The sequence below is a fragment of the Chrysemys picta genome, chromosome 2 (genome assembly GCF_011386835.1).
Source record: "Chrysemys picta bellii isolate R12L10 chromosome 2, ASM1138683v2, whole genome shotgun sequence".
Classification (NCBI taxonomy): Eukaryota; Metazoa; Chordata; order Testudines; family Emydidae; genus Chrysemys; species Chrysemys picta.
In genome coordinates, this window is record NC_088792.1 from 232908601 (window position 1) to 232921261 (window position 12661).

At 38.2% G+C, this 12661-nt stretch overlaps 1 protein-coding gene across 15 annotated transcripts in view; it reads right to left on the reverse strand.

Moving 5' to 3' along the window:
• Positions 1-12661, reverse strand: part of NCOA2 (nuclear receptor coactivator 2) — a 254946-nt gene that overhangs the window by 50168 nt on the left and 192117 nt on the right. For 13 of the 15 annotated variants that reach the window (XM_065582109.1, XM_065582105.1, XM_065582108.1 and 10 more), the window contains 5 exons: positions 8765-8942; positions 7020-7205; positions 5916-6017; positions 5687-5827; positions 233-380 (listed from right to left, as the gene is read on the reverse strand). In XM_065582109.1, coding sequence (XP_065438181.1) covers positions 233-380; positions 5687-5827; positions 5916-6017; positions 7020-7205; positions 8765-8942 — 755 coding nt within the window. The remainder of the gene's footprint in view (positions 1-232; positions 381-5686; positions 5828-5915; positions 6018-7019; positions 7206-8764; positions 8943-12661) is intronic. The other 2 variants (XM_008165291.4, XM_065582117.1) reach the window with 1 other exon arrangement.

Sequence of the window (12661 nt, forward strand, 5' to 3'; positions counted from 1 at the left end):
GGAAAATCCAGCATGCTATTTGCCTAGCCATTGAGCACAGCCTACACAGTCTCTTACTGCTTTAAGAGCTGATCTCAACAACTTTTATTTTGCTTTAATGGTAGCAGTGGTAGACCAGCTGAAATGTCGATCAGTCTAAACAATCTATACAATACAACTCTGTACTCTCACTATGTCTGTGCGCAGAGTGGGGAAGTAAGGGAAAAGGCTTATTAAAAATAACAAATATTACCTGTGAAGCATATGCAAGGATATTACAAGCTGAGGTTCACTAGTAGTCTGAGAACGGATGAGCTTGCTCTTCGTTTGGGCAGCAACTATAGTGCCATCAGACAAGGAAAATCGATAGACAGAACTGAATGCTAGTCCCTGCCTCAGCACTGTAAATAAGCAAACAGCACAATTAATGAGGAACCATAATACAAGTAGATTATACACATAAAACCTAAATCCATCAGTAATGGCTGTTTGGTGCATCCTTATGGCGCAACAGGAGTTGTGTGATTCACTTTACACAAGAAGTAAGGGCTATTAACGAAAAAACGATGTTTTGAGGATTTTAAACATTGAGGTGCATGATGTAAAGCAGGGGTCGGCAACCTTTCAGAAGCAGTGTGCCGAGTCTTCATTTATTCATTCTAATTTATGGTTTCGCGTGCCAGTCATACATGTTAACGTTTTTTAAATCTCTTTCTATAAGTTTATAATATATAACTAAACTATTGTTGTATGTAAAGTAAATAAGGGTTTTAAGATGTTTAAGAAGCTTAATTTAAAATTAAATTAAATGCAGAGCCCCCCGGACCAGTGGCCAAGGCCCGGGCAGTGTGAGTGCCACTGAAAATCAGCTCGCGTGCCGCCTTTGGCACGTGTGCCATAGGTTGCCTACCCCTGATGTAAAGTATATACAGTAAAGGAACGAGCACGTGCTGTAGAGCAATCACATCAAGAGGGCAGATGAAATAACAAATCTGCAATATACCTGAGAGAGAGAGAATCCACAAAAGCAGCAAAACTAGTACTTGGGAACACACTGCATTTCAGTGGAGGAGAGGCCCAGAAGCCAATTCCTCCTTTGAGTTAGCAGATATGCAATATCTTTTCTTTAAATATTTGTCTAATTTCTTTTGCTCCTGTCATAATTATAAAGGGAAGGGTAACAGCTGTCCTGTGTACAGTACTATAAAATCCCTCCTGGCCAGAGACTCCAAAATCCTTTGCCCTGTAAAGGGTTAAGAAGCTCAGGTAACCTGGCTGGCATCTGACCTAAAGGACCAATAAGGGGACAAGATACTTTCAAATCTTGGGGGGGGGCTGGGGGGGGCTTTTGTTTGTGCTTTTTGTTTTGGGTTGTTCGTTCGCTCTTGGGACTGAGAGGGACCAGACATCAATCCAGGTTCTCCCCATCTTTCTAAACAAGTCTCTCATATTTCTCTTGTGTGCCTCCTCTTTGGCTTTTTCCAGCTCCATCTCTCTTTCATGGGCCTCCTTTTTGGCTTTCTCTTCTCTTTCTCTCTGCTCTGTCTCGAGTTTTGTTAATTGAAGCAGTCTCTGATGTTTTCTTTCATTTTCTTCTGCTTCTAGTTTGGCCAGTTCTATTTTTTTAGCTACTTCTTTGGTAGTCATTTTCCTGTTTTCTTGTGCTGGGTCACCCCCTCTGCAGTTGACTGAAACTGGGAAGCTCTCAGCTCTGGCTGCTGCTGAGTTAACAGAGACTTTCTAACTAGCTACTCCCAAGGATGTAAAAAGAAAAAAAAACAATTCAGCTTGTAAATTCCTTTTACCAGTCGTTTGTTTGCTCATTAATTGAACACTTCTCTTAACAAAGGACCTTGTTAAAAAAACTTAACACCTCTGCCTTCAGGCAAGGAGAGATAAGATATGCATCTACCTTCAGCTCTGTTTTCCAAGCAGCTAGAAGGAAAAAAAATCTCACTGGCTTTTGGGTTTAAAATGATCCCACCTCTGCCACCATGTCAAGGCTGTATCCCCACTTTGAACTTTAGGGTACAAATGTAGGGGCCTGCATGAAAACTCCTAAGCTTAACTACCAGCTTAGGTCTGGTCCGCTGCCACCATCCCAATGGATTCCCTCCCTGGGAAGCCTGGAGAAACCTTTCACCAATTCCCTGGTGAATACAGATCCAAACCCCTTGGATCTTAAAACAAGGAAAAATCAATCAGGTTCTTAAAAAGAAAGCTTTTAATTAAAGAAAAAGGTAAAAATCATCTCTGTAAAATCAGTATGGAAAATAACTTTACAGGGTAATCAAACTTAAAGAGGTCAGAGGACTCCCCTCTAGTCTTAGGTTCAAAGTACAGCAAACAAAGATAAACACTCTAGTAAAAGGTACATTTACAAGTTGAGAAAAACAAAGTAAAACTAAGACGCCTTGCCTGGCTTTTTACTTACAAGTTTGAAATATGAGAGACTTGTTTAGAAAGATGGGGAGAACCTGGATTGATGTCTGGTCCCTCTCAGTCCCAAGAGCGAACGAACAACCCAAAACAAAAAGCACAAACAAAAGCCTTCCCCCTCCCAACCCCCCCAAGATTTGAAAGTATCTTGTCCCCTTATTGGTCCTTTAGGTCAGATGCCAGCCAGGTTACCTGAGCTTCTTAACCCTTTACAGGGCAAAGGATTTTGGAGTCTCTGGCCAGGAGGGATTTTATAGTACTGTACACAGGACAGCTGTTACCCTTCCCTTTATAGTTATGACAGCTCCTCTTAGAATTTTTTCCCCATGCATATCACCTACTCCTCATGAAGACATCTTATGTAAATGTCGTTGCTATCCAGCCCTTTATCATATGTCCACCTCTTTTTTGTTCCTTGCTTAAATCGCCTGTAACAGCTATCCTCTCTGTTCCCTTTAAAAAATGCAGAAGCATCTCTAAAAGGGACACTTATCTGCATAAAAAAGCAAATATTAAAAAAACCCCAAAACATACGATGAAAGTTCTTATACAAGTTATTAAAATTATTATTAAAATTAGAGATGAGTCTCAGGCCTGGTCTAAACTAACCTCCCAATTCTAACTAAGGTACGCAACTTCAGCTACGTGAATAACGTAGCTGAAGTCAACGTACCTTAGTTCGAACTTACCGTGGTCCAGACGCGGCAGGCAGGCTCCCCCGTCGACTCCACATACTCCTCTTGCCGAGCAGGATTACCGGAGTCAACGGCGAGCACTTCTGGGTTCGATTTATCACGTCCAGACAAGACGCGATAAATCGAACCCAGAAGTTCAATTGCCTGACGCTGAACCAGCGTGTAAGTATAGACAAGCCCTAAGACACACTTCCCCAATGTTGGGGTTGTTTGGATTCATGATTTTGTTTTGATCTATAACACAGAGATATGCCGGGGCTCTTATGTTTGGATCTAGATCCGAATATTATCAAATTAAGCTTTGTGGCTCCAGGTCTCTAGTTGTGACCCATCTCTAATTAAAACTGAAATATTTTTAAAAAAGCAAAATCTAAGCATTTATGCTGTTCGCTTACATTTTTGCCCTTAGATAGTGAAACTAGATCAACCAGTTTCAATTTCTGATTTTCATGCACAATCTCAAAGCTGTTACGCTTCAGTAGCAAATATTATAGGGAATGTTTAAATGCCTACCCCTAATTGATTATTTCCCCAGAACTTAAAAAAAAAAAAAAAAAAAATGTTTCTGTATCAGGTACCATCAAACATATTAGCTAAACAGCAATTAGATGAGATTTTGGAACTAAATTCTGACAGTCTCTCTCTCTCTCTCTCTCTCACACACACACACACACACACACACACACACACACACACACACACACACTTTCTGTGTATTTTTATTATTATGAATAGTATCTGTCAATCCCTGAATTGTTTTCTTTTTGTATGCTTTTTAATTTTCCCTGTCATAAAGAAATGATTATCACCAAGCACAGATTTCCAAGTGTGGCTTTATTACTCCCTTATACAGTGCTAGAAGAGTTTCTTCACACTTGTAATTCTGGTATGATTGGTTTCCTTCCCTGCCCCCACACTGCTCTTATATAGAGTGTGCTGCAAGGTTTGAAAGTATTATTTTGGCAGTGAGGAAACAGGAAACACAAGTTAGACAACCAGAAGAGCTTTGGCAGAGTAAAAATGTAAAAGAAAAACAAAAACCAACAACTATGAAACAATGCAAAGCAGAATTTCACTGCAAGGTATGTCATTGTTTAAATTTAACCTTTGGACACCACAAAGTTCAGAGCTCTCAACCTTAGCAGCACAGGCATACACCACATCAGGAAATTCCAACACTTCATGCCAGCAGGATAGATGTGAAATCGCTATTTAAATAATTTTTTGAACTAATGCTTTAAGCAAACAAGAATGTTTCCGTAGTCCTCTTCCGGAAATGCCTTGTTTCTCACTTCGGCCAATAAAAGGAGAGTACATTTCAACGAAACCAGCCACACTTTGCATTTGTCACTGAGAATCAGCTTGAAAGACTTTCATTTTTGATTCTATATCCATAGTTCCTGTTTTCTGACAATGACCCAAAGTTGTATCTGGACTGAGTGTTCTCCAGGCATACACTCTTTTGCTCTGTCCCCAAACTTCAGCAAAGCTGTGACCTGATGAAGTCTAAAGAGTCTGGGCCTAATAGGGTGGCCAGATGTCCCGATTTTATAGGGACAGTCCCAATTTTTGGGTCTTTTTCTTATATAGGCTCCTATTACCCCCCCACCCCGATTTTTCACATTTGCTGTCTGGCCACCCTAGGGCCTACGACTACATTTCCTGTATGCCTAGCCAATGTGCTGTAGATTAGAATATTTTTTTAAATGCACAGTTTGTGAAACAACATGCCTGCTGTGTATGTGGCCATGCAGACTGTTATGTAAGTATAGGCAACAAATTTGGAGCCAGATTCTGATGACCTTACATGTGGGAGTACTTTGCTCCACAATCAGCTACTCAACATAAGTAATCAGTATTTGGCTCATGGTTAGAGCTAGTGTAAATGATGTCTGAATAAAAATAAAATCACCTCACCCTAAGAAACATCATGGGAGACCTTCCTCTACCCTACACTATCCTGCACTCTCCCTCCCTTTTTATCTATGTTCTTGACTGCTAGGGCAGTGTTCTGGAACACCTCCCAGCTGGTGGTCTGCCTTCAATGTAGTACAACATGCTACAGCTTACACTAGCTATCAGTGCTGCAGCTTCAACGGGTCACAGTGAAGTTTTCTTGTAGTGAATTTTGATAGTGAATATCTATTTTTTGTAGAGAAGTAGAATTAGATCCTTGAATTGTCTCAGTGCACTGTAATGTGTACGCTGATAGTATGGTGAAATAATGTGTAATGAAAGTTTTCGGTAACCCCTGCCCTGATTTCTCTCTCTAAGACAGCTGCAATGATTTGAACATTTAAGCACAGATGGCTGATGAGTTACAAGCATATCACAAAGCACCCCTTTAATTTGTCAGAGTAGTAACAAGAATGGTAAGACTGAGACAGAAAAGTGGTGCAAGATCTCCCCAGAGATAAGTTTTCTTTACTGTTCATTGGAGATATTGGTTTAGAGGGAGGCTTTCAACATCCCTTAATCGTCCCATGTGGATGTAATGTAAAGAGAGCGTGACCAATGCCCAAAGCAACAAACACACAATTTAAATACAGAAAATACTGAAATATAAACCTAACCTTCCTGATGATGCCTCTTGGCAAAAGATATATCTCCCTCATGCTGTGCATGGAATCTTTGAATGCATCTTCTCACCAAATCCTCCCAGCCAGGTTTCATGGCTGCTCGCATAGTGCTAGTGTCTAGTGAAGTTATCTTGCCTGGGTTAAATAAAATAGTTGTTAGTGATTCTCTTAAAAAACCCAAACCAAAAAACCCCAACCTCCCAAAATTCTGTTTTCACAATACCTTGCAGATCTTGGCGAGTAGAAAAGCTCTCTGATGAGGGAGGAATTGGCCTTTCCTTCATTGGAATTCTTCTTGCCACACAAATCAAGCAAGACTGCAAATCTTAAATGAAGCAATATTGCGTTAGTATTTTTTGAAGCAGGGAAATCAATGAAGGGAAAGATTTTTTTTTTTTTTTTAAAAGAACACAAAAGAAATATATCTTTCGTTACATTTTTGGATTAAACCTAATAGGTTTAGTACTCATGAAAGCAAGGGATGGAAAGCATTGATATGGTCTATGTTGTCCTCGCCTTCCCTGAAAGTCACAGACTGGGAGGGTTTTCTGCAAGAAAATCTCTGTGAGGATTCCTTTGTGGATATTACCCTACATCAGCCATAACATTGCATTCAGTTAGATTCCGCTCTTAAATTTTCTTATTCTTGAGAAAAGCCTATGGTTCATAACTGATAGCACATGCAATAAACTTTTGCATTTATTTGCATGTGTATGTTTTTAGCTGTAGCTGGACAGGTTAGAAAATATTTAACAGAAAATAACATATTGCACGTATAGAGAACACAATTATTGAACATTTATATAACTTTGCAATTTCTAAACCACATTCCTTCAAACATGTCTAAAGTACTTGTGCTTCTTGAGGAGGAAATTTCACAATTAGCCACTCTGAGTGCTCAAAATGCATCTGAGAAAATTTAACTGATGGAGTAAATACTGAAGGAAATGCTGAACCACAATAGTCTTCACATTCTGATAACTCAAAAATTGCCTAACAAAATTTTGCTGTCAATGGGCCAAATTCCTCTTATAATTACACTGGTGTAAGTCCAGTGCATGAAACACATGACGTTACACCCAATTTATATTAGTGTGTCTGAACAAATTGTGGGCATGCCAGCCTATGTAATGCAAATTAAGAGGAAAGTTACACAGTTTAAAGGAAAAGGGAAAGCTTGCATATCTTCTGTTCCCTGCTATGAAGAAACCACTTTATCTTGATTTCACTGCAGATCGCTACTGATCTATGATTTTTTGGGGTAGGCCTGGAAGGAGAAGGTCAAGACATCATTAAAATAAGCAAAATAAAAATATACACCATTTACCTTCACCATCTTCCTTGATGGACTTTGGTTGAGAAACTGCAAAGCACTGCATAGTTTCATATTTCTGATGAGCTTCCTGGTTATCAGGGCCTTCTTCAGCATCAGTTAAAGGTTTTACCAGCATCCGACAATTAAAAGTATGGCTGTTGCGCCTAGGGGCTTCACCAGACCAAGGTCCCCCATTCACTGAGCAAAGCAAAGTTCATATAATAAGATTAGTCTCAGAAGTAGTCATTCCTACCAATCATCCGGAGTGCACATGTAAAAAGAGAATTAATTATGGTGCTTTGTAAACTGGGGGAAACACTCATTTAATAAACAATACAATTTTGATATTAGAGTCCTATCCAGCTGGTGCAAAGTAATTTCATCCTTGTCACTTAAATGGATCACAGTCCCTAGTTTGTTCTGCCACCTAGTCTTTCCTTAGTTAAGCAGCTTAAAAAGAGAACAGAAAGGCAATACAAAGTTCTAAATACCTGCACCGAAAAAAGAGATGAAGCACCCTGATCAACTGTCTGACACAGCCATCAGTACTTGACAGATTATGTTAACTCTATCTTCCAACAGCCTAGAAGAAAGTGTGTGCAGTAATGTGTTTGCCAATACAAATCTGGGAGTGCATTGGTTAATACAAAAGAGAAGGGCAATATCATTCAAAATGTATTGGACAGAGTAGGAACTTTGGCAGATAAAGAATTAACATGCAGTGTACATAAACATGAGGCAAGGAGGCTAGAGACAAATTAGAATAAGTATCCTCAGCTACGATGTAGAACACCGTAGGAGGATGACCTGGGTCCAATGGTGGATAAAACTAAAACCTTTTCCAGAGTGCTTAAGAGAAGTAAAAAAGGAAACAAAATCCTACGATGCATAAATATAGGTACTGAACAAAAGTCAGAGCAAATTATTCTAACACTGCATAAGGTACTAAAGAGGCCATATTTAGAATACCATGCACAGTCCTGCTCAGCTATTTGTAAAAAATAATTAATAAATGGAAAAGGTACAAGAAAGGCTGAGAAGAACAATGCAGTGACTTACATTTCTTAGCCATTCAAAAATGCTTCATAATTTTCTATTCTTTAATATTAATCTTTAAAAAGAGGTTATGACGACCTCACTGACATAACAATGTTACAACGAACAGTAATGCCATAATTCTGTTCAAACTATTGTGAACAAAGGTACATGAAAATAAGCAGTACTAAAACGCTAAAATATAAGAAATAAGTAGAAATAAAGTATAAACGAACATAGCAATAGCTGCAACTAATACAAACCATTCTTAAAAAGAAATGGGATAAACATTTGGGATAATAAAAATAAGAATGAAATAAAACATCTAATCACAAGGCAGTTTCTGTCCTTCTATTGTAAAATGTCCTCTCTTCCTTGTAGTTATGAATCATTTCTTAGAATAACCAGTTTACATGTGGGAGGTGGGGGAGAACTCACACAGATAACGTTATCTGTGCTTGTAAGGATTCACTCTAAAGAACTTGCAGCAATGTCAGTCATACATCTGCCAGTTACTCTGAGCAGCTTTGAACAAAAGCTGAGAGAAAAGGAGGCTGGTTTTGAGAAACAATCATTTGTTACATAGCCTATGGACATACTGACAAACACAGTACATCTGACATGGACTTTAACTTAAGTAACTGAGTGCTATTAAGCGAAGCAATGAAAACACTGACAAATATAAATGAGCAATTGCAAATTTTTGTTGGAAATGAATATACCTAAAGATTTTGGCAGCAGGTTTCTGACAAATTCATTGTGGTCCCCTACATGCAGGATGCTATATACACTTGTGTTCATCAGCTCTTCTTGGTTGTACCTTAGGTATTGTGTCACATTCTCAGAAACAAACACAATGTTACCTTCCAGGTTCACTACAAAGAAGAACCCATCTAGGGCCTAGAAGAAAAACATGAAGAGAAAAGCCATAATCTGATTAACAAAAGATATACAGGAAACAATAACCTCTTTTAGAGGACAGATGTCTCTTCTCCTCCTCCCCTCTCCCCCAGCTAGCTTGTACTGAAATGATGAGAAGAATACAAAATTCCATGTAGTGGATCAAATTCTACTCAAGATATAAAACTAACAAACTGAAAAGGATTGTAAGATGTAGATTTCATATCAACAGTATTGTGAAATCAGTACTTAAAAGCAGAAAGAAAAAATTGTATTTTGAAAGTCTACTGTGACAGCCAAGTTACTGGACTTTTTGAAAACTATTTGCTGACTTCCTTTTAAAACATATGCTGAATATTATATTTTTGTTTCTCCCCTAACCAGGAGAAAACAAAAGTTCAGGCTCAGTAAGACGTTCTCATGCAAAGATAAAAGCATTAGTTTGTTGCTTAGCAATGACTGTTCTTATGATGCAAGCATGACTGTGCATAAATGCCTAGGAATAACTCAGAACCTTCCTCTCTGTTTAATTTTATGACATGTAAACAGACCGGGGACAGAGATTTAAATTCAAACTATCAAATTCATTGGATTCAAGCATTCAATTACCAGCTCAGCCCACACGAACCTTCTGCCCTTTTGCCTGATATACTGACTCTTCAGAAGGCTGCTCTGAAAAAAAGTGTTCAACTTCCATTTTGATTTGGAAATGCAAGAAGGTAATTTTGTACCGATAGTCAGAGGAACAAACCACTGACAGGACAACAGGGTTATCCATGATTTTTTAGAAATAAAAGTGAGTGGATCCACACTATTGATAAGACTGAGTACAGCACAAGGAGGAGTTGTTACAGCACTGTACATTGGCATGTGATATAAATGACTAAATCTTTTATAATACACAACCTGCAATATCCTTAATATGCATTCACAGCATAACTAGACTGTAGATGTGTATTACAAATACTACACAGCACTGAGCTGTTAGCAGATCCAGATTTTGAAAATATATATAAAAAAATCTAGCCATGGACCCCATAGCATATCAAAAGGAAATTGCTTGTTTTATTATTTATATTACAGTAGTGTCTACAATATGCTTGATGTTGCACAGATATACTGTATACAAAGACACAATCCAGGCCCCAAAGAGCATACAATATAAAAACAGAAAGAAAAAAAAAACCCAGAAGAAGATGGGTAAAAGAAGGCACAACATACAAGCAGAGCATTCAAGATAATGACTGGCAAATGTCTTGTTTGTTCCATTTTTAAATTATATATAATAAAAGTAAGATTGTAGGTGTATACACACACACACACACATATTTATCATCTCCAATTGCTTTTGAATTTAGATATTTTAGGTTCTTGTTTGTTCTGTCAATTGTCAGAATTTTTAATCCTTATGTTTTGTCTGTTTGTTCTTTGCATTGTGTCCACTACCTTCTTTCTGTTTCTAATTATTTTAACCCTTGCCTATTTGTGAAGACTTGCCTCCTTTCTATATAGTTTCTTAACAGTTATTTATTTGTAAACTATACCTTTAAAATGTTTTAATTTATTTAGGCCCCAATTCTAATAGCAAATCTCCTATTGACATCACTGGTGCAGATCAATGTCTTTTTGTATTTGTATCTATGCATGATGGCAGAGCCGTAACAAGGAATTTTTGCGCCCAAGGCAAGGGCTGACTCCAGGCTCTTCGGTGGCAATTCGGTGGCAGGGCCCACAGTCCCTCTCGGAGGGAAGGACCTGTCGCTGAATTGCCGCCACTGCTTCATTCATTCTTCGGCGTTAATTCGGCAGCGGGTCCCTCAGTCCCTCTCGGAAGACTTTCAAAGACACAAATTGCAGGTAGTTGTCTAACAGGGTTTTCAGCATCTCAGTGATTCCCCTCAACTTATATGGTCCACAACCTAAAGCCTCTTATTATAGCAACCTCCTTGGTGGGGGAGCACTCCATGCAACTTCTTCACTGCTATTTCTTGAGCTGACTAGAGGGATCGGTAAGTAGTAGCATGAGTCTGTGTAGTGATTATGGCCTATCTAGAGCGTTCTCATCTCCTAATGTTCAGAAGCAAAAGGCAAAATCAGTTTACTTTTAGGGTAACTGCTAGGCTATCAAACCAGCTTATGGCATCAAATTATTTAAAACTTATCAAGGTTTCTACTTTGTAATGCTGATTTCTTCTCTCTTCTCCAGATATACTGCACCCGTGCATTATTGTTGGAACAATAATGTAATCTTGCACCCTTCCTTTCAGGACTCTTGCTCTGACAGGGGATCATATAAGGGGCAAAGAGGTTGGCAGAGAGAATAAGAGAACAGAAATTCTTTTAGAGGACGTACTAGAAAAGAAAACAAAGTTTTGTTCTATGGGTTGCTGTGAATTATTGTCTCACTCTCTTTTGCACACACACTCCCCTGCCTTAAACAGGAAATCTGTGAAAATCCCATCAGAACTAGCAAATGATGATGAATTCTATTTACTTTCTTCAACAGGAAACACTTGCAAGTATGAGGACACCTCCCCCCAATTAAATTGTTTAATAGAAAAGAGAATTACATTTCTAAATCAGATAACTAGTATGCAGTCAGTTGCCTTTGCCATTATCTTCCTTACTTCATAAAGAGAAAAAAGTGGACTCATCAAGCCTATGAGACTTTTAAAGAGATGAAAATACTTAATTGCATTTCCTTACAAAGATAAAGATACACAGAATACATCTGTGGTCTTTTCACAGAGAATGCATAATAACTTTGCGACCTTTTAAGAATCTGTTGCGCAAAGGCTTGAGTTTATTAATATCATTTCTTAATTTTTTATGGTCAATGCAGAATGGTTTCACGGTAGAGGAGAAAAATAAATTAAATCCTAATAAAGTAACACAAGGGTATCACCTGTGAGTTTAAATGCCCTGTGTACTGCAATAGTTAAGCACAATAGGGTGAGATAGGGATAATTTTTTAGCCTTAAATTAATTGTGTGTGTGTGATTAAATCAGATCTTTATGATCAATTAACATCTACATGAAGACTGGAATTACTACACTGCCATGTATGAGCTCTGAGGTTTAACTTTGCTTGTTAGCAAAAACAGCAACATTCAGTTCAGTGAGCAAGTGTAATAAATATTAAAGTTTTCATCTATTGAGTGTAATGTACTAGTTATTCAGGGGACAACTTCTTCAGTCTGTCTAATCTGTCTAACCTATCTAGTGCTCTGCCTAGTAGTTGAGAATTTTTTAGTGCCCTAATTCCATATACAGCTCAGGAAACAGTGTCAAATTTCTGTGTTTTTATCTAATGAGTCATGGAAAGTAATTCAAATATTTATCATTGGTATATTTATCATTGGTGTATTGGCCAAGCTTTGCTAAGCTTGGCCAATGCTACATTTTGGGAATAATGGGGTAATTTATATATCTGTCAACCTTGGTTCCTCTAGCTAGACTCAGGGCTTTTTGTTTAGTTTTGTCTAAACCAACATTTATTCCTCCTTACAGATAAAGATCACTGTCAGAATGTGTATTAAGTGTTTGTAACAGATCTTAAACAGATAAAATATCAGTGACAGAGAGTAAATGACAGTAGTTTAATATGTTAGCGTCCTAGATGACATGTATGCACTATAGATAACAATGATATCAACGGTGCATTTAAGAGTTAAGGTTTCAACCATTCAGCCTCTTCTGATATCAATGGAAGTCACACA